The 23,248-nt window shown below is 42.7% G+C and overlaps 1 protein-coding gene across 1 annotated transcript in view; it reads left to right on the top strand.

Moving 5' to 3' along the window:
- LOC308320824 (leucine zipper protein 2-like) overlaps positions 1 to 12,371 on the top strand; it is a gene marked incomplete at both ends in the record, with an annotated part of 135,961 nt that extends 123,590 nt beyond the window's left edge. Inside the window, 5 exons of the mRNA XM_080771506.1 lie at positions 432 to 506; positions 1,215 to 1,388; positions 5,413 to 5,517; positions 7,196 to 7,327; positions 12,309 to 12,371. Coding sequence (XP_080627632.1) covers positions 432 to 506; positions 1,215 to 1,388; positions 5,413 to 5,517; positions 7,196 to 7,327; positions 12,309 to 12,371 — 549 coding nt within the window. The remainder of the gene's footprint in view (positions 1 to 431; positions 507 to 1,214; positions 1,389 to 5,412; positions 5,518 to 7,195; positions 7,328 to 12,308) is intronic.
- Between the last annotated feature and the right edge of the window lie 10,877 nt (positions 12,372 to 23,248).

The following is a 23,248-nucleotide window of genomic DNA, read 5'->3' as shown; positions in this document are numbered from 1 at the left end:
TATACTGTATACATGATAACATATTTTATTTCAGTTTATATACCTTTTTTTCATCGGATATCGATGTTTGAGAAACTAAAAGGGATCCAGAATAATTCTAAATCAATAAAACTGTAGTTATTTTATAGATAGAAACTTGTACCATACTTCATAATACTACTTTTTTCTACATGCATAAAGTAGGTAGGTAGCAAATAGCTAAACCTATACTAATTCAACATTTCAAACGTTCCTTCACAGAGAAGCTGAGATTTGACAGATGGGAGCGGTCGACAGTACTTGTCTTGCGCGCTCTGCTTGCAACAAGCACTCGAGAGAGAGTGCAGTTCTAGTTAATTACTGTGGTGAGAGGAGAGCAGGGATGCAGGAACGCTGTGTTTGCAGACTTTGCCACAGTGCAATTGTTTCTAACGTGCACGTCTTACTTCCAGGGCCAGCAGCTAATGGACCTGGAGCACAAGCTAACCATCGCAAAGGAGGAGCTGGAGAAGGCCCCGCTCGACAAGGTGGATATAACTCGATCTTCTTTTGTACGTTTCATTGTTTGACATTCTCTCCCGTAAAATAGTCTTGTTTTGCAGGTTGATGGATCTGTTTGAATAAAAGATTAATACTGGATGTCAAGCATCTGATCCATTTTAATGATGGATATGTATAGGGATTGACGGAGACTTTGAACAGAGAGAATAATATCAAATACAAGCGGGTGATGAGGCTGCAGCATACAATACTACAAAACCTTTTGAAGGTTCACGCGAAGAAGAAATGGCTTCATACTCCATGCGGCTCCAATCTCAATACTGAACGTTCTTTTTGACTTGCCGAAGACGAAATGTTAATTCTTGTTCAGTTGGAGTAAGTATACCGCATTGCACTTTTAACACAATCATTCCCGGGATTCCTTCAAAATAGGGATTCCCATTTCAGAAGATTCAGAATATTGTTCTCTCGCCCGATATCATTGAAGATGCGCTGCGGCTATAGGACGTGTACGTCATTGCAACCCTGGATTCCCTAGGACGTGTGGACACGTCGGATGGACGGAACCCGTTATATATATTCCCTTTTAGACAGCCGCCCTACTGTATGTACTATGGGGAACAAATTAGGTTTAAATCTCTTACAGTTCCCGGATGGACAGATGAGAAAGGGCACATAATTATAAAAAGCAGAATAATCCTCTTGGTCCTCATATCATTTTGTTTCTGCCACAGGAGTCTCAGCTGAAAGCTTTGAAGGACACGGTTCATATCTGCTTCTCGGCCGTGCTACACAACCAGCCCAGCGGTGCCCACAGACTCCCCTTCATGTCCACCTCGTCTCACCTGCTGAGATACCCATCTCTGCTCAACAGCTCCAGAGTCACCTTTCAACAACCTCACGCCGAGGTACACTCGTTCAATAACCACTTAAGCCCACTAAAGTCAAGGTACACTCATTCGACATTAAACACTGTAAAGGTTATAGTGTCCAATTCTGGGCATATCATAACACAATTAAGAGCTCCCATTGAAGACACTGTTTGTCACTGTGATGCGCCTATAGCATCATTCTGCACAAAGGTCAACATCGGGGCGGCGGTGGCACAGGGTTAGATGGTGACAGCAAGGTCGCCAGTTCGAACCCGGGCTCCCCCGGAGTTAGCGTCAAAGTGTCCTTGAGCAAGACACTGAAGCCCTAATTGTTCCTGATGTGCTGGTTGGTGTCGTTCAAGACGTGTGACCATGGTGTAGGATCGTTCAATGCTTTTTTACATCTGGTGATTGCATTTTAGATTGAAGAGATCATAAAACAGGTGTTCATGTGTGAAGATCATCTTTGGACACTTTACATCCAGAGAGTTCAAGTCCTGTGAAGTGTTAACAGTGGAGCACCATCTAATTTAAATCGGAATCCTAGCTTGCTCCTCTTTTCATTACCGCAAAGCCTAGTAAAACAGCCACACAAGGATGTGGGCAGAAAAGGAACCACCTCACAAAACCAAATATAAGAAAAGTAACGAGGAGACACGAGACATTTTTTAGGCCAATTACGTTTTTACTTCACACTTCATTAGCATACAAATAGCGCCAGTCCATTTCGGAGCAGTGTGTAGCTGTGCTAAATGCTTCCCGTAGCCCCAGAACTGATGAAGGACCTCTCATTGTCAAGATGACTGTGGAGCTCCGTCTGTCCACACCGATGGTGTGAGTTGGCACATTATTGTGGTGTTTATATTGCTGCCAAAGATCATCCAATTGTCCACACCGATGGTGTGAGTTGGCACATTGTGGTGTTTATATTGCTGCCAAAGATCATCCAATTTAAAGACAGAAAAGCCTGGCTCTCAATAGCACAGTAGGCTACTGTGCATAAAAGTAACAAGACGCTGGGCCCCAAACCGCTCACAGGGACTGAGACAGAGATGCCACTGTATGTACCTTGTTATGTTCATGAACAGCAGCGTTGACCCTGCGTATTATGTACTGCACCAGGCAGAACAGAATGAAATCAGTTTGTTGTTGTTGTATATTTCCCCGACTATAAAAGATAGACGTTTAAAAAGGAACTGTTTTGTTTGACATATTCACAAATCACACGGGACTGTGCGGGTTATCGTGAGGTCAATATTATAACATAATGGCATCTGTTTTCGCTGGATATAATATCCCAAAACATCGGATACAATTTATTGTTATAAGACCTGTTAAGTGTCCACTTCATGCCTTGTGGCACACAGGGCCTTCCCACTTTACATGGTCAGATGATGCAATCCTCATGTCAGACTATGATTTCAATCCCACTTCTATATTTTCTGCTTACTAAAGAGCTGGAAAGACATGGAGACCCCTGTTACTGAACAGACACCATACTACTATAATGATTTCATCAGAATGTACAGCTATTTCACAATACTTTTCACAAAAGAAACTTACTAGCGCACCCATTTTCTTTTTATTCATAGTCGATACTAGCCTGGTTAATAAACCAGACTGAATCAGCCGTTGGCAAAAAATTGCCAGCCGGCGGATTACGGTCTGGAGAGGCTCAATTGTACGCCCATTTCTTACACCAGAGAAATGGGGCGGCCAATCGGGACACAGTATGCAATATGGGCGGGCTTTGGTACAGTGACTTTCAATGCTTGAGACCTTTGACTGACAGTAGCTCTGACCAATTGCGTCAAAGAGAAAATGTTTCAACCCGCCGCCCTGGAAATGAAATCCAGCTGAGCCTCCCCAGACTAATATCCTGCGGGCCGTGCGATATTAGTCTGGTTTATTAACCAGGCTAAGTCGATACACGGCACGAAACGAGCGCTTGTACAGTATATTGACTATTCTAGATTTTCTTTCTCTCTTTCTCTCTTAATAGGGGCACATTTATTGATTGATTGACTGACTGACTGACTGACTGATTGATTGATTGATTCGTTTGCAAAAGGTATACTATACAATAAACACAAAAAGGGCCCTGAGGGCTTGTTTCTATTGTGGTGCTGGCACAGCCTGAGGCTCTGGATATCTGTGAGGTCCTTGGCATGGAAACGTTTGGGTGGCCATGACTTATAGTGCTGCAGTATCTAGTATAATATTAGTATGTATTAGTATTAGTATAATAGTTTGAGGAGGTTTTCATCACCCATTGATTTAACTTAAGACAAGGATAGCAGAGCCCAGTATAAAGAACATGCACAGTCAAGCCCTGTGGTACTACTGTATTATGTAATCGCAATGCAATTAAGTAACAATGAAGTTATCACAATACTATAGGTAATTATTACAATACTATATGCAGTGATCACAATACTATGAAGAACGCAAGCCCTGGGCTCTGATAGCAGCCGGTTCTCATCAGATGATGTTTCAGAATATCTCAGGGCTGAGCAGAAATCAGGCATTTCATTGCCCCGCTCTCAGGATTTACTATTATTACTTTTGCATTGCTTTGCAATGGCGGGTTTGAGAGGGAGCTGACGGTGCAAAAAACGAGTTGCCTGTTGTGTCATTGAAGTTGCCATGCAAGTCGGGAATACAAGCCCCACCCAGTAATACTCCTGTTATCTGATGTACTTAGTGCACCCGCTATCAGCTCTACCTGCATTGCGTCTCGCTGCAGTTTCTCACACGGATCTCGTACTACTTGTTCAATTATTGTGCACGATGCAACTGTTATGCCCAGAAGGGGTTCCTGTTAAAGAGTTAAATATATCCATCAACAGGAGGACATGCAAAATATAGCAGGACAATTGGACTCATTTTAGGACTCAATTCTTTCACACTGATGTATTCCAGTATTTTATGAAGATAATTTCTCCATGAATAACAATAACAAGTTGTGATTAAATAGCAGTTGTTACTGGTCTAAAGTAACCAGCAATGCAGATAAGCTGAACAATACATTATAAGTAAATTAACTAATACTATACAACCTAACAATACGATGCATTGTTATCTTGTGGATTTGCTAGCAACAGCAACAGCAAGCAACAGCATATACAGAGTATGAACTCTGTTTTACAGTTCCTGACCTAGTCAATCAGTACACTGCAAATAACTTTTGTGATCTTACAACATTCCGTTAATCACTACAAATGTGTGAGCTAAATACAAACGTAATCCCGTTGAAGGTATAGGCTACTCCACAAGAAGAGGAAGAACAAAACCTCGGATCCTCGCGGGATGTTGAAATAAATAAAGCCGAACGATCTCACCAGTTGCTGAAGAATGTCTCGAGCCTCCTCGAACCGTGAGCGCAATCGTCCGTGTAGCTATAGCTTTGCGTAACGAGGTATTAAAGATAAAACGTATACATGACAAACAAACAGGGAGTCTATGAGGGACCTGCAGGTCCCTCGTAGACTCCCTGTTTGTTTGTCTCTCCCCGTCAGGTCTACCCAGGCCGGGTAACCGACGCCTACTTTATGGGCGTCAGTCCAACTCCAGACCCATGTCACTCAAATGATATCAAATCAGCCGCCAGGCTGCTAAATGACTCTGGTTTCCCTCCCTCCCCCGCCCCCTATATAGTCACCGGCACTATGACACCGGACATGTTTGCACTACTGTATGTTCCATAACTCTGCACTTTATATTTATACTTCTTGCACAGTGTTGCATTTGTGTGGTTCGTTTTATTTGTTATATGTGGGGAAAAAAGGAATAAGGAATGCACACACACATGCTAATGTCAAAACAAATTCCTGTGTTTTACACAATGACAAAATAAAGGATTCTGAATCTGATCTGAATCTGAAGCTCATACCGTGTCACATTATTGTATAACTTGCAGATCAACTACCTGCATTTTGGGCAATCCCAGAACAGGCATGTACGTAGGGTCCAAGTGGATAACTATTTGTGAACCTGTGAGTGACAGCTGTCTCTGCTCAACACATCGTCAACACATTTTGTTTCTCTCTTTTTTCCACAGGATATCGCTAAAGTTCAGCGACTTGTCACATCCAGTAAATTGCCCGTGAAGCCGGGGGTAATGACGAGTGAGAGCGAAGGAACCCAGAAGTGCCAGATGGATTCAGTAAGTATAATTTAACTCTAATAGTCTATCTGTGACCGTGGGATTTCCCCTTTAAAGCTTTCATCAGCAATCACTGTTGGTTTGATGACGGAAGACATGTATTAAAGGTATATACAGTGATTTCACTCAAAAAACCTTAGGTTTAGTTTTTGGCTGGAACCCAAGCCTTTCATCCAATCAGGATAGAGAGCCAAAAACGAAACCTAAGGTTTTTTGACCCCCATGGGTTAACTGGGGACAGGGAGGAACTCCTTATATGGTCAGCACACTCTATAGTAGAGAGGATTATCACAACAAAACAAAAAAATAAGTGATATTTGAATTAAGTGAAATCACTGAATATACCTTTAACAAGTTGTGAGTTCTCCGCTCATGACGCAGAGAAGCGTCATTATTATTTCTCTTTTCAAATGCTTTGGCTGATATAACAGTGGATCTGATTATGTTACACAGTTGGAAAAGCGACAGCCTACCCTCTGGCAGATTCAGTGAGGATTATAAATCTGTTCATTCAAAGTTTCATTTGGAGAATTTATCAGTTGAGTTCCTTGCTCAGGGGCACATTGAAGGAACACTTCACCTCTCCCAATGCGTTCTTTCTCCCTGTGGTCCCAAATATCTCTCTGTAGCTGTCTGGCAACCACTGTCCACACTTAAAGTGGAATGTAAAAATACTCGTTAACCACTTGTTATTCCTAGTAAAAGCTAATCAAGTTCTAACTTGTTTTCAAACTTCAAGGTTCTAATACTTTAATTATTAATAGCGCTACATTTAGCGTCAACAATGCATTAACCACACGGCTCATAGCCTCTCTTTTAGGGAAAATGCTAATCTACAAGCTGATATTCCTTTTTTACCAGGCCCTGCACTCTCATGGGGCCTGTTACCCTCAACCTGCACAACCCACCGCAAATCTTGCCGGCGTGTGAGGTATTTGAATACCTGAGGTCGGGAACGCAGTGAAAATAAAACGGACAGTTGGACAGTGAAGTCCAGGGCCATGGAAGACATAGTGCTGCCCACTGGGTCATGAGAGAGACACAGTGCTGCCCACTGGGCCATGAGAGACAATGCAGTCCACGGGGATTTACCCTCACTGCCGTGTCTGTCACACAGATTGTCTCTCATCAGAGTCTCAGATATTGTTTACTGCGTGTGCTCTGTCTGAACACTATTATATAGCTCATGCCGTCCCCGACACCAACACTTGAACAAACACATGCAGAGCTAGCTCGTACCACAGAATCACGGACATTTCAAAATGTAACACCATTATAGGCTTTGTGCAGTCATACTTTGTTGACCGGGGTCATCATATACTGTGTTTCATATGTTTACGTTACTACTTAATCTGTACAATGACAAAGGAGGGTTGTCCGCACACTGTGTGTAGATGCTCTCCCAGCGAACTGTATTAAATAAACAACGTTTCGACCCTTACGGGTCTTCATCATACCTAACACAACCAAAGGTTGTTTATTTAATAAAGTTGACTACACAGTGTGCGGACAACCGTCCTTTCGTATTGTATGCACCTGTAGAAGTTTTTGAGATGTGCGTGCTTCCCTTTGGACCCTATATCACTTCTTAATCTGTACTCTTTTACCTGTATCATTAATCTACTTAAGTGCTGTCACAGAGCTGACTGCATTCAACGTCTGTCTGTTCTTTCTTTAGAATGGAGGTCACTGCATTCACAATCAGACACAGGACTCATCTGCAGGAAGTAAAAAGCTACTACAACAACAACAACAACAACAAGACAGCAAGCAGGAACAGCAGCAAGAACAACAGCAACATCATCCTCAGGTGAGGATTCACTTGTAAAGTTGTAACTTTAGGCAAATGCAAAATAACATAAAGAAATTCTATACACACACACACACACACGCACACACACACACACACACACACACACACACACACACACACACACACACACACACACACACACACACACAACTCTTTTTTTATCACGTAAATATATGCATTGACCAGGGTCTGCCAGGACGAGACAGACAGACAGACAGACAGACAGACAGGCTTACTATATATCTAAATATCTAAAAACTACACCTAGTTAAAGGTATTGTAGACAAGTTTCCAGTGTTTGTACACAGAATTGATCGAGTGTTTCCAAACAAATTAAAATCTAGCTCCACCCCCCTCCCCCCGTCATTCTATTGGCTGAGCCAGGTCACTTCAGGCTATGGGGTTGTTGTTGCTGCTGGGAGGGACGATATGGATATTGCGCTCGTATGGCTAAATATGACAAATATGAATTTCTATCGATATCATAGTTACAACAATGACATTGAGTTGACATGTTTTTTTAAGGGTAACTGTAGCGTAATCACAATATCACAAGACTGACACGACGAGTCCCGCAAATGAGGAAGTAGGAAGTAGTGGAGCAGACTCACTGGCTCTCAATTCAATTATCTTTCATTTGTAATCGTGCATATAAAACATATTGCCCCTCAAATGCCCCAGCCACTACAGCATCGTTCATGTGAACTACTTTGTCCACGGTTATTCATCGCTATGATGATCAGCGACGGCTTGTCACCGTTGGCGAGCACGGGTTGAATGCAAGCTTCAAGCCGGCCGGACCACCCAACCATGCGCTATACATAGCGATTCTCATAATTTCAACAGGCTTACATATTACATCATAAACATACTATTTCACATGAACAATGGTGAAACTAAGATATGGGGATAATATTATACTTGCAAATTGCAAGTATAATATTATCCCCATATCTTAGTTTCACCAATGCGATTTCATTGCAAGTTGCAATGAAATCGCATTGCGTTTTCATTATAATACTGCTGGGTCGAACACACAGTCACAGCCTCGCGCTGCAATTGGCTAAGACTCCGCGTCACCCCCCACACAGACCCTCCTCCCAACACGACGCTTCCGTCCCGGCACATAAACAACAGTGGATATAAACAGATACAAACACATAGAGGGAGACAAAGGGAGAGTGTATGTCTACAGGGCAGCAGCTCAGCATCAAAATATAGGGGAAGATAGAGGGAATAAGGCCACAAATATAGATAGATAAATATTTTGATTTTTGGCTGAAAACTTGCCTATATCACCTTTAAAACAATACTAAAATACAACAAGTTACAATAGTAAAATCACCACTAATAATATTACAGTCAGTCCATTGCCCAGCAAGGAGTCCTTTCAGCATCATATATATAGGAGAAAGGATAGAGCATATTTCACTTATTTAGATCAAAATCTGGCTGTTCTGCACCGGATTCTGCAGAACCTTTTTCCAGAGGGCAGCAGAGAGAACAGTCCTTGATGTCACTGGGTGGTTAGTCATTGGCCTTATCCACACTTTTCCTGGGCTGTGTGTGCTCCAGTTCCTGTTGATTTCATTGGATATCATTGGTCATCTGACCAGTTTCATTGGCTTTCATTGGATCAAATCGACAGGAACTGGAGCACACACAGCCCAGGAAAAGTGTGGATAGTCAGACAACGGCACGTGAAAGGCAGTGAATTCCCAATAACCGTCCCTGCTGTCCTCACCACTCTCTGAACAGAGACTTCCAGTCTGATGCATTGCAACTTCCAAACCAGAGAGAGATGTAGTTGGTCAGGATGCGTTCCAGAGTGTAGCTGTAGAATATAGCGAGGATGGGAGGGATATACTTATGGGCCACCACTTTTTTTCCCCCTGTACACCAAATGTACAAATCTACAAAATAAAAACAGAAAAGAGAGGCTATGATTCTTGTGGTTAATGTAGCGCTATTAATACTTAAAGTATTAGAACTTTGAAGTTTGAATACAAGTTAGAACTTGAACTGGTAAACAACAGTACAACTTGAAATATCCAAACATAGTTACAGTACGTGCAGCACATAACTATGTTTCACTATATTACAACTTATACTATTACGGTTGCAGTTTCACTGAATAATTGTAGTCCCATATGGGAGTGCTTACGTTGGTCCGACATGCGTCGGTCTGACATATTGGCCGGGTAAGACTCAACCGCGGCTTCGACATGTGTGGCCGGTTAAGACACATGTGTGGCTGGTTAAGAGACATACGTGGCCGGTTAAGACACATGCGTGGCCGGTTAAGACACATGCGTGGCCGGTTAAGACTCACCCGTGGCTTCGACATGTGTGGCTGGTTAAGACACATGTGTGGCCGGTTAAGACACATGTGTGGCCAGTTAAGACTCACCCGTGGCTTCGGGTTTGGTGTAGGGTGTCGGACTATTGTATACAAATATGTGCAGGATCACAAAAATGCGATATAATTAAAGTTATTCAGTAAAGTTTCCCAACTGTTCAAAGCAGTGTTGACAGAACCTTAAGAGTAATAATAATACACAAGGCAGACAGCGTAGTGATTTGAATAATTATGCAATAATAATAATTAAATAAAAAAGGGGAAGTGTACTCACTCACCCTCCCGTTGAATTAATATGTCAACCACATATTCAGCTTGTTCGTAAAATAATATGATTTTAAAGATTAAATACAATAGGAAATGAATCATGAAACAATCATTACCCATGCGATAATTACCTTAACGACACAAGGTGAACATCCTGCTATAGGATAGAGAGTCTGTCTGTCTGTCTGTCTGTCTTGCGCATCCATCCATGGGCATTGAGCATTAGCATAGGCAGGGAATAGCAAAGCAGATCTTGGTCAGTCAGAACAATGCAAGCGAGAGCACATTAACCCCATATTGACCTCCACTCACTGGCTCCCCTGTACGTTTTAGGATTCACAGCCTTGCCTGCAGATCATTAAATGCACTAGTAGTAGCAACAAACCTCACAATGAACCAAACAGGTCACTCTGACCTTTTACAACCACGCATCGCTCATGTGTCACGTCCACTGACACGTTGCTTCTGTTTGTCCCAAGGTCAAGGTCTAAGCACAGGGGAGCTTGTGTGGTTGCAGCATGTTTTAACCACTATGTAACACATTATTTTCAAACATTCCAAGCAATAAAGCTCTGACACCGGTTCTGACACCAAATGTCACATCATGGTAAACACCAAACGCTTTGATGACCAACCAGATGTAGTGTGTTAGGTAAAAAAACACACCATACAGATGAAAGCGGAAACCATGCAAGGCACCAACCAGCACATCAGGAGCAATTAGGGGTTCCAGTGGAAGTCGACGGACACTTAGACACTAACTCTGGGGGAGGCCAGGTTCGACATGGCAACCTTGCGGTTGCCATCCAGCCACTCTACCCCCTGAGCCACCGCCGCCCCAACCATCGGCCCGGAACATTTACGTGTTTATTGTTATGATTTGTCACAAGCCGAGTTGGCTTTGTCAGCGGCGTAAAACGTCTTTAAATAAATACTTTTTGAAAAGGCTTTGGGGGAAATGAACGGGGAATTATATCTCCTGGGTCCTCGCCTGGGGCTGCTCTATTAATTAAACACCCTATTTTCTTCTTTTTGCATTCTATAATTAATATATAGTATGTTATCTCTGTTCCTTTGTCCACAAGGGGAACAACACCACGGTGGCTGCATACAATCCCAAACCAACCCAGTAAACAGGACATGTGATTGGACTGTAGTTCAGCAGGCCCGCCTCCAGCAGGAACCAGTGTGTGTGTGTGTGTGTGTGTGTGTGTGTGTGTGTGTGTGTGTGTGTGTGTGTGTGTGTGTGTGTGTGTGTGTTTTATTTTTGACCAAGACCCCAGCACTGGGGGGGGGGGGGGGGCACTTTTTAAGCATATATTTCAAAGTGGCCAAATCTGCTATTGCAAGGTTTGTCCCAAAACATGAACAAGTGAAATGGGCTCAATTAACTCACAGGCTTGTGTGCATGGAGGAAGTTTGTGACATAGATGGCAACAAAAGGACACTATACTGCGTGTGCAAATGGACCCATGATGTCATCAAACCCATCTGGCTCAAGCCTGGAAAGGTTAGGCTGTCCCTAACGAGCAACTTTTCATAGAAATGAAGTGAGTGAGGATTTAGTTTCTGTCCTCCAGATAATGCATAGCCTCAGTGCTTCAGACATTCTTTCAGAGGTTCAAACCACTGCGGAGGAAAAGCATTGCCAATAATCACAAGACTTGCACGCTTGCAACTGCGCGGACAAATCTCTTAAAAGGTTGGTGTTGTAAACTCAGCTCTGAAATTAATACTCTGCAGTAGTGCAAATGTCTACAAACGTGTACACACTGAAAATAAATATTTCAAAACTAAAGTTTCAACGTTTCAAAACCTGTTTTCCATCCTTTCAAAACTAAAGGCTTCAACATTTGAAAACTTTTTTGCCCACTCAAAACTAAAGCTTTCAGATCACCATTAAACCTAATTATACACCGGGAGAACACTGCCAAATTTGAAACACTGAAACAAACACTGTAAAGAGTGTTGCAGTTGTAAAGGACAACTAAAATCCAAAACAATGTTTATAAGAAATGTAGTTTTCAACCTATCAAAACTTTATGCAAGCATTGTTTTTTTTTTGGGGGGGGGGTTTCCTTTTCAATGTTGTAAACCCTTTATAGAAGGAGTTTCAATCATTTGCAGAATGTTTGGCGATTATCGCTGAATGTTCTACTACTTAGATGGACAGAATAATTCAGGAAATCAAGGTTCTCATAATATGCTCAAGTTGGGCCGGTAATGGACAAAGTACTCAACCACAGTACTCCAAGTATTGGTGCTGAAATACTAGCTTTTAAAATGACTTGGGATGGGTTGAACTATAGGGTTCAAGTGGTTAATGCGGTTTCTGTGCTTGTAACTCATTAGGTACCGGAGCGGGTTCAACATGAAGTCCTGGCGGTGGAGTGTCTACGTGGTGAACGCTCTTAAAGACTGCAGTGATATCCCACGTCGTCAGAGAGCCTGAAAACCCACACAGTCTGGGACTTGTGCCAGATGTGCTCCCGCCGTCCATACACAAGCTTGTACTAACACAACTCTAGACTCCAGAGGTATTGAGATCATTAATACGTGTGAAAACGAGGCGTTACGTCCTCCCTGCAGTGTGAAAATCTGAAGGTTTATTTCTTCAATAGAAAAGCCAAACAAAAAAAAAACACGTTTTAGTCCCATATGACCTACATCAGATGTATTTAGAAATAATCTTGCATTTTACTGGCTATAGTGCCTTGTTACTACACGTCTACTTTCAATCTGTATACGGTGGCTAGTTAGCTACAATAACTACTATACCCATTTCTGTGTTTCAGGATGAAAATATTTTCACATCTCCCCAATTCTGGCTATTCCCAGTTCGCTGGCTTCCAGTTGCTGCCCGCATCCAATTCAAAACACTGTTGTTGATGACCTGCCGTGCAAGACGACCAAAGGCCTTACCTGATCCAACCACACATCCTCTTCCTACTCACTTAGATCAGTGTTTGTCCCTCCCATCCATAGGACACACTGGCCAATTAACACTCCAAGCATTCCCAGGCTCTTCTCCCTTCTGCTCAAGCTGTGGGATGGCCTCCCCCCCCCCCCCCCTCATGCAGTCAGGACTGCAGACTTGATTGAGATGATGAGATCTTTCTGCATATGTGAACGCAAACATTTTGTGCAAGATTCATTGGTCACCACTGAGTCCACATGTTCTGCCACGGTCCGAAAATCCACCTCTTCAGAATACATCCAACCTCCCAGCACTCCTCTTTCCTTAAGCCCAAACCCACACCAATGGATCGAAGCGCGTTTTCACCGTCCGTCCCAGCGGTGTGTTATATGTCCTGTTGCACGTCGACGCATGGTGGCGCATGTCGACGCAAGTCGACCCAAGTGATTCAATTGGTTCAATAAGAGCCTATCTCGGCTCCCACCCTGCTCCCCTCCGCCCCACCCGCTCCTGGTGCTGGCGCCATCTTGGTGGACTAAACAATGGGAGCAGGGTGGGGCCCTATTAGGCCCTTATTCAATGGTTGCTTGTGTAGCCCCCAGCCAAGACCATCCCCTCGACAGGTTGCGAGTTGGTCTGGCGAGTGGGAGCCCCGGGTTCAACCCCCGCTTCTGCGTAATGCTCCAATCGTAATAAGTTGCACCTACATGTGTCTAATCACAACCGTTTGGTTGCAAGGAGTTGCATGGCGACCCATTGGTGTGGTTTGTGATTTTCAGATGTATGTTGGTTACTTGTTGTTCATATACATTGTTTAGATAGACTTGCAGTATACTGTTCTCTTGTCCACAGATGCCAAGTATGCTAGATTTTGATGTTTAACCTACTTGGTAACCTTACTAACTTAGTTATTTTGAACCTCTAGATATTTTTCTTTGCATTATACGAAACCATCTACCCTGTCATTTGACTTTAGGGTCCATATACGTAACTTATTGCATGGCCTACATTGCTGTGATAGTCATTATATGGATGAGAGCGTCTACATTCTCAAATTGTTCTCATGCTATCTCAGTGAATTGAGAGCATGGTATATTTGCAAATACTTCTTTGTTGCATAACCTGCTATTTTGCTCTGCACTGCTATTGGAATAGAATATTTGCAGTACAAGATTATTTACATAGTATTTTCCCATGTATAACTTTCTACAGTTGCAAGTGAATATTGGAATAAAAAAAACATCATTTTTACAATCTTGCTTTTACAAGAACAAATGCTATAAAAATCTAAACGTCTTATGGTACTGCTGTACAATGTCAAGTGAATTAGTTATATTTTGATAGTATTTAGTATTTTGAAACTGTACAAAATAATCAATACAGTAAACAAAACAATCGTTTTGAGGTTGTATCTGCTAGCTTTGTAGTACAGCATGATCAAGTAGTACAGTATAGGCCTATAGGGCATTCATTTATGGAGAAAAATAATATGGAGATACGAGCTTTCTATCCGACAGTCCAACTCAAGCAACAACTACAACACACACCACAACTATAATGAGCATAGTCATAGTGCTTGATGCATGTGGACAGCCTTTTGAGGGTCCCGAGAGCAACATGGTTGTCCATCTCGTTATCACAGTACAACTGCCATGTCAGCCCTGATAAACAAGTGACTGTCTGTAACAAATACACAACGATAATTTTCATCTAGAGTGTATCATTGAGAGAGTGAGTGGCTATTACAGTTTAGCCGCTAGCTGATGTAATCTTGTAAGACAAATATTGATGTGACTAAATAAAGCAACGACTAAGATGCATAGTGAGCCAATTAAGGCATGGCGTGAAGAGGAGTGTCTATACACTCTGAAAGGGATATTTCAGTTTTTAAGTTGCTTAATATTTAGATATTTGGTATTGACTTTAGCTTCCCCCGCCCCTTTCCCATACAAAGCCATTGTAACTTCAAACTCCATTTTAACCATGATAGATTCATCGAAAACACGTGTCCTTGGTTCTGGTGACTGTCTGATACTGCCCTCCTACGTTTCTGAACCAATCAGAGCGTCACATCCCTTTGGGCTATGGGAATGGAGTCTGTTTGTTTACAAGACAGACAGATGACTTTAAAGGACCACTTCACCACTTTTCAACCTATCTTCATATAATAGGTCCTCACTAATAATCCTGAAAAAAATGGCGCAATTTTTTTCTACTCAGTCTGTGTCTCATAGGAGGGCTGTGGGCAGTTCAGAAACCGTCTTCCAGTGACATCATCGATGGGGAATACAAGCTAAAAGAAACTGCAGGCTTTCTAGTCCTGAAAAGTTGCAATGCGAAAATGGAAGCCATCGTTCTCACGATAATGAAAATCTAAACATTTTTGTAAAGAAATATTGTTTAAAAAAAGATCTGCCTAATGATGATGTCACTGGAAGACGGTTTCTAAACTGCCCACAGCCCTCCTATGAGACACAGACTGAGTAGAAAAAAATCATGCCATTTTTTCATGATTATTAGTGAGGACCTATTATATGAAGATAGGTTGAAAAGTGGTGAAGTGGTCCTTTAAGTTTAAAATTAGTCATATACACTGTGTGGATGTCATCTTGAATGAGATTAAAAACGGAGAAGAATCAACGGATAAGCGGTTGAAGATGGATGGAAATTCTGTAATCAGGAGCTGTGTTTGGAGGAACTTGCAGCAATGGGAATCACACAGGTGAATGGAATCAAGATGACATTGTATTAATTTGGGCCGCGACATGTCATCACTCATCACATTTTAGTTTAGAGGAAGTAAATAAAATTGGCTTTTTATGGACTTTTGAAATACAAATACACAAAAATGTCCCCCCCATTGTTTTGGCATAGATTGTTAGGTATGCCCATATGATGCCCACAGATATGCTCTAATGATCAGTAGAACAAGGACTCACATGGCTGATTGCTGCTGTTGCATCGTGACACGTTGTGTGCTTGTAGATCGGCTATTTTTGCTATTAAATATAGACCTGTGTGTCTTGAGATTTTGACTTCCTGGCGTACGTTGGGCACAAAAAAGTTTGGTAAAACAGTCAAAGTATAGGCCTACTGTGTCTGAGAATTTAACTGCCGGCCATGCAGGGTCATCAAGATTTAACTGCAGCGTAGCCTTGCTTAATTAATTAATAATGGCTGCCACTTGAATAATATGTGCTGAGAAAATGCAAGGACATACATTATGCCAGAAAGCTGAACTCAGCACGGAAAGACAGTCTATTGATTTGGCCAGAATACGAGGCTTTCCAGGGTCCAGGGTCTCTCACGCCTCATCACTTAGAGCAAGGTGAGACATAATAGAATGAACTATAATGAACCATCGTTTGACTAATGGCCACTAATGTTGACTGAGGGGAAAAAGGCTAATGCAGATTGTTGCTTGTGTTTGCACATCATTCGCTAGCACATTCACTATAGGGTTGTGGAATGTGGATGGACCCAGCTGTGATTGGTTTCAAACAGTAAAACAATCAGCTGTTTTATCTTGACGTTACATTCTGAGATCATTATAATGATGTATGTCGATACCAGAACTAGACTACAACAGTCACTCTACTGTAGAGGGGAGGACTGCAAGAGAAAAACGAATTCAGAAATTAATTCAGACTAATTCAGAAATATCCTTTTCCTATTATTATTATTATTATTATTATTATTACTAATATTATTACACACACACAGTCACTGGTTAGTTTGAATCCGTGGTGAGACTGGGAAATAAATAATGCTCGGAAGAACTTGGCATCTGGTTTTAGCGGCTGGCATTTCAGAAACCCTGGGTTCATTCCAGCCTTGCCTTGCCCTCCTACAGTACCTTTGCATGGCCTTGCTTCACGCTGAGACACATCGACATGGCAGCACACCCCCCCCTGCCCTCCTCCAGACACATCCTAGCCCAGCCCAGGGCCTCTGCTGTGGGCCGTGCTGCTGCTCGTGCAGGCATTATGTTTGCTCAGCTTAAATACATGTAAATGAATCATTCCTTGTCTCTCACAACTGTTTCGTCATTTGAATTTCATGCTATCACTGTAAACTGTGACCCACACCCTTTCACATAATCACATTGCATTCCTTTGTTTTACCCTCAGCGGCTTTTAGTTATAGGAGCTCCAACTTCAACTTGACTTCATTCTATGGAAACTACCCATAGATCCGAAGTCCCGTTAGTCCGAACATGCACTGCTCCCGTGCTTGCGGTTAGGTTTAGGTTTGCTCCCGTGCTTGCGGTTAGGTTTAGGTTAGGGTTAGAGATAGGAATCTATTGATATTGTAGCATCTGACCCAGACCAAGACACAGGAGAGTCAGGAGACAGGTATTCAGTGGGCTCAACCGCCCGGTTATTTATTTGTTGAATCACAGGGGTCCACAACGGGATGTAATAGGGGGGAAAATAACACAAGGATAACTCAAAATTGTCTTTCTAATCCTGGCAGGCGGGGGGATAACTATAACAAAAGTTCTCTTCCCAGTCGGGGGGGGGGGGGTATTGGTGAATCCAACCTATATAGGACTCCGTCCGCTGTTGCCCCGGCGGGGGCTAACAGTGAGTCCTTTTCCTCCTTCCTATGTTGCGCTCCTTTTTGGTGCTTCACTCATTGCGCTTTCGGGAAGCGCGTCCTTTTTATATGATGCCCCGTGCATCTGCCTGTGTGTGCGTGAGAGAGGGAGAGACAGGGCTTAATTACATGATGCGCTGTTTAGTTTCGGAAATGAGGATGAAAGGTGCGAGAGTCTGCCTTACCGCCAGCTATATAGCCCAACTGCCTTGATGAGAGGTCAGAGTCGGATTTCCGAGGCCCAATCCCAATCCACTCCCTTGCTGACTCAATGAGCCCTCACTGACTTAGCTGCGCGTTCATGTGAAGTCTGCGAGGGCTTGAGGGATGTCCCATTTGAAATCGGTAAGTCAGTGAGGGCTCAGCCCCGCCCCTTTATGTGCCCTTTGCCAAAGTCAGCATCGATGCTGCTGACTTTGGCAGCATAAATTACCCACAGTTCATAGCGTTACCAGGGGAATGAGGGGGATCCTCCGAACGTCAATCATTTAAGTATGCAAATTAGTTATGTATAAGCGGTTAGAATGTCAACAAACACAATAGTGCTTTCTCACACAAGGGAGACGGAATGGAAGGATAGGCTATATATTTAATAACAATAATAATAATAAGGGAAACATGATGAGAAATGGCTAATGAGCAAAGTAAAATAATATGGAAATGAAATTTATAATGAATATTATTATATATGAATTAGAATATTACAACCCATATCACACAGGAAAGTGTATTTAAGAAACTAATAATAAAACGATCAGCTTAAATACTAAAATAGACGTGATAGACATGTATAAATAGGCCAAGCATGTATAGGCACTGGCTGTGAATAAGGACAGTTTTCATAAAGTGATGCAAAGTGGCATGAATGGCGGACTCATCTTCAAAGAGCTGTCCCATTACTTTCACAACAACGTGGAGCCCTTGCAGCCTCTCAACCTCAAGCTCTTACAGCTGACGTCACTAAAGTCAATGAGGGTTCAGGGCTCATGAGGGCTTGAAGGAGTCAATTGGGATTGGGCCGGAGTGAGAGAGCGACGGGGACATTCGTAGCTTCGGGGCGGGTCGCTCGTCTGAGCGAAGGCCGGCCGTTGGAGGACATGGTTGGGGACGTAACGATCCCCAATAACTGCGCCCAGACGCGGTCTTCCTCTCTCTGGCCGCAGTGGTGCTTACCTGGCTGGCGGTCCCCCAGCGAGACTCCACAATATAATATTGCCATAATATGTAATATCATTACAAATGTTCAATTAAATTAAATTGACCAAGCTCCCTCCATGGTTGCATCACATCATAATTATGTTATGTCACAATACATTATCGTCACAATAATACTTTATATAGCCTAGCGCGTTGTAAAGTAGGCCTACCTAAAGCCGCTCGAGGCTTGAATATTGATATTGAGGTATTTGGTTAAAGAAAATCACACCTGTGTGAAGTGAGGGGCGCTATTATCATACATCATCTCATGAACAACTGCATTTATGTGATTGGTTGGTTACATTTATACGTCATATTTGGCGGACATTTGACCTAATTTCTCCTTTCATTGTCAATGACAAATATTGAGACGTGTGGGGACAAAGGCTAGGAGGGGGCGAGGGGCTAGCTCCCCTCCAAGCAAGTCACCCACCAGAGAGCCTGGTTGTTTTACCATTAAAGGCATTGTTCAAGCCTGTTGTCCTTGAAATTGAAAAGGTTTAGAACAGTTGTTATAGACAAAGATGAAACGCTCTCTTCCATGTTCCATCTCCAAGGAGACAAAGTGATTACTTCTCTAAAGTCCATTTGCAAGTGCCTTTCTGTTGTCAGACAATGACGGATACATCAGCCTAATCAGTCTCAGCTGGGTTTCCCTCAAGGACCTTCTGAAAGGTAGAGGAGCACTGCGCACTTAATTACACTGATTACATTTTGACCCGGTCAAACAGGCCAGTACTTCTGCCCCATTTCCTTCTTTCATCAAGCTCTTTATCTAAAGGATGTCTTTCAGCCTTAATGCTTTAATTTATTCACAAGAGCACAGCATAAATGAACCTGGGGAGCTTGTGGTTATAAAGTCGATGCTCTAAGTCTAAGCGGTAAGACTCATTGGTTATTTATCTCCCCCATAATGCATCTCTGTGAAATCTCTCTCTCTCTCTCAAACTGTGGAATGCACTCTGCATTGCAGTCAGAACTGCAAACTCAAGGTCCTTACACACACGACAGGATGTTGATGAACAAACAATAATTTGTTGGCGAATATTTCACACTCAAACTATTAATTTGGTGATGACTCAGTCATGCATGTGCATGCTTTTATTTGCAGTTAAATATATCCATCGCTATATATATGTAATATTCAGGTTCTGTGTGGATGTAGCCTATACTCATCTTGACGCAAACAAATTAAAGCAAATTTCTCACACAATACAAACAGCCAAATCTGCAACCGAGGAAGAGGAGGAGGATGGCCCGATAGCTCCTGTCTTCCATGACCTTCCCATACCAGACAGACCATTCATCATGGATAAGTACCAGAGGAGACCATGGCTATACCAGTAAGACGCCCTGAGGGCGAGAAGCGACCTCGCCCTAAAGGGCGCACACATCCACCTGGGTGACGGCAGACTGCTGGTGCAGCCCTGGCGTTTTGACATGGGGGGGTCGGATCGACATATGGAATGATACTGGCCAGCTTGTCTTGAGTGTACAGGGTTGGATGAGGTCAGATCGACATTATGGAGTGACAGAACCGGTCAGCTCCATATATGGAGATCTAAAGGTGGCTGCGGTCGCAGTGTCTTGAGTGTACAGGGTTTGATGAGGTCTGGCCATAATATGGAACGTGTCTTGAGTGTACAGGGTTTGATGAGGGTCCAGGTAGGGCCAGGCCTTAATGTCCGGGCCTGTTGAGAACTAATAACTTTGGGGGCGGGCCCGTCTAGAGTTTGAATGGACAGGTATCAGTCAAAAGGGAGACATCGAAGAGGAAGGATGGGTATAGGGAGGGATCAACATATGGAATGTCAGAACAGGTCAGCTCCATATACGCAGATCTAGGTGATGATCCAGTCTTCTCCATGTATGGCTATCCAGGGTTTGATGAGATCAGTGTCATGATCTTCATATATGGAGATGGCCATATATGGAGCGTGTCACGAGGCGTGATGGACTGACCGCCATATATGGTGGTGTGACGTGTCACGAGGCGTGATGTCACAAGGCGTAGTGGACTACTGACAATGGAGGCGTGTGAAGTCACGAGGCGGAATGGACTGACACCATATATGGAGGGCGTGAAATGACTGACGGACGGACAGGTTTAGCAGGTTTTCATAGTAATCTGCAACCGTAGTTGCGGCCAAAGAGCTATGGGGAGGATGTAGTGACACTCGAGGTCCTGAGATAGACGAGGAAGTGTTGGATGTTATCAACCAAACAAATAGAGGAGTACAGCCGCAAACTCATAGCTGCCGATGCAAATAATTTATTGTGGACACATAGGGACTGGAATTGAGCTACGGTGTGTACATACGATGGTTTATTTACAAACATTGAGCTACAGTGTGTATATACAATGGTTTATTTACAAACATTGAGCTGAGGTGTGTATATACAATGGTTTATTTACAAACATTGAGCTGCGGTGTGTATATACGATGGTTTATTTACAAACATTGAGCTGCGGTGTGTATATACGATGGTTTATTTACAAACATTGAGCTGCGGTGTGTATATATACTGATTTGTTTACAAACATTGAGCTACAGTGTGTATATACAATGGTTTATTTACAAACATTGAGCTACAGTGTGTATATACAATGGTTTATTTACAAACATTGAGCTACAGTGTGTATATACGATGGTTTATTTACAAACATTGAGCTGCGGTGTGTATATATACTGATTTGTTTACAAACATTGAGCTACAGTGTGTATATAACAGGGATGGTGCAACTTTGACGATGGAGAGGAGCCACTATATTTCCACACTCACTCCCTATAGGGCCACATATCACTGTCGTGGCAAAGATAGCAGATCTACAAGCTGAAAACGCGTCGCAGCTATATTTGAATTGAAATCTCGAATTACTATTATCATTTTTTTAATTGGAATCTCCTGATTTTTTTTTTTTTATGTCATTTCAAATGCCTTCAATTATACGTGTGTTGAAGCATTGAACTACTAATTTAGACTGAAGTAATTAAAGCGGGTCATGTGTGCATGTTGTGGAATTGTAAACAAGCTGAAACCAATATTATATCAGTGTTCTGACATCAACCTGAGGGCAATGTTTCATACAGACGTGGCTGCCTTCTTCAGGGTAAAGAGATCAGGATTTGATCAACCAAGCATAAAAAAAGCTGGAGAGCTGCTGGAGCTGTGGCGCACGATGATCCTTGTTCCAGTATAGCAAAGTTAGGCGACCTCACCAAGACAGACAACTGCCGGGGCATTAGCTTGAGCTCACAAAGTCGCCAAAACCGCTAACCGGATGATCCTCGTTTTAGACCTGTCTTAGACCCTTTGGCTGAGAAACTCACAGGATGGCTTTTGCCCTGAGAGAACCACCCGTGTATTGGCTCTGGGGAAGGTAGTGGAACCTGTCAGCAGAAATCACTTTCATCCACTTCCAAACAGCTTTTGACAGCATACGGGTGAATGGGGGAAACTGAACCTTCTACATTCTTCCTGAGAACAGGGTTAATATGATGGAGGAAAGCTACTGTATAGAGACAGACTCGAGGCAACGTTCAGACAGTGTGTATATATACAGTAGCCTATATATATATATATAATTGAAAATGCATTCACAGGAGGGTTGGATGTTTCGTTACAAACTTCTGTAAACAGAAATAGGCTAATAGACTTTGACGATTTTAATGAGCACCGAATTTGCACCGATTGACTTCATATTTATGCTGAGGAAAACCCTGCTTTCTGGAATGATTAATTAACGGGTGTTTTTAAAATGTCCGGGGAGACAGTTCTGAGTTCTGACTGACTTCCACTTCCTCACGGAGGACATTTTGTGCCTGTTCGGGCGTGAACATTCAGTGCCAGTTTGAGATCCTCACGTGCGTCCTGCAAGGTGACACCCTGGTCCCCTTCCTAATGCGTGGGCTAATACTATAATACCAGTAAGACGCGCAAACGCAGGAAGCGAACGCAGCTCGTACATATTTGGGTTTTGGACGTATAGCTGTATAGCTACTTTAGACCAGTAACAACTGCTATTTAATCACAACTTGTTAGACCAGTAACAACTGCTATTTAATCACAACTTGTTATTGTTATTCAGTGATTTCACTTAATTCAAATATCACTTATTTTTTTGTTTTGTTGTGATAATCCTCTCTACTATAGAGTGTGCTGACCATATAAGGAGTTCCTCCCGTCTTACTCGTAGTAGTATGGTGTCTGTTCAGTAAGACGCGCAAACGCGGGAAGCGAACGCAGCTCGTACATATTTGGGTTTTGGACGTATAGCTGCTTTGGGGACTCCTTATATGGTTATGGCTGAGTCATGGTGACACAAATCACTCAGCTCCATAAATGGGCACAAAAGCGGGACAGACAGACAGACAGACATGATCTGCTAGGTCTCATAGTAAGTGCTCACTGCGTTCGCAACCATACTCGCAATAGCAATGGACCATGCCCTGTGATCAGTAGTGGAAAGTAATTAGTACATGGTAAATATTGTACTTTTACTCCACTACATTAATGTGAAAACATTTTGACAAAATTATTGTAATTATTACAAAACATACAGTATAACCACTTCAGC

Source organism: Protomyctophum bolini (assembly GCF_963924005.1).
Source record: "Protomyctophum bolini genome assembly, chromosome: 1".
Lineage (NCBI taxonomy): Eukaryota > Metazoa > Chordata > Actinopteri > Myctophiformes > Myctophidae > Protomyctophum > Protomyctophum bolini.
This window is presented reverse-complemented; position numbering and strand designations above follow the sequence as displayed.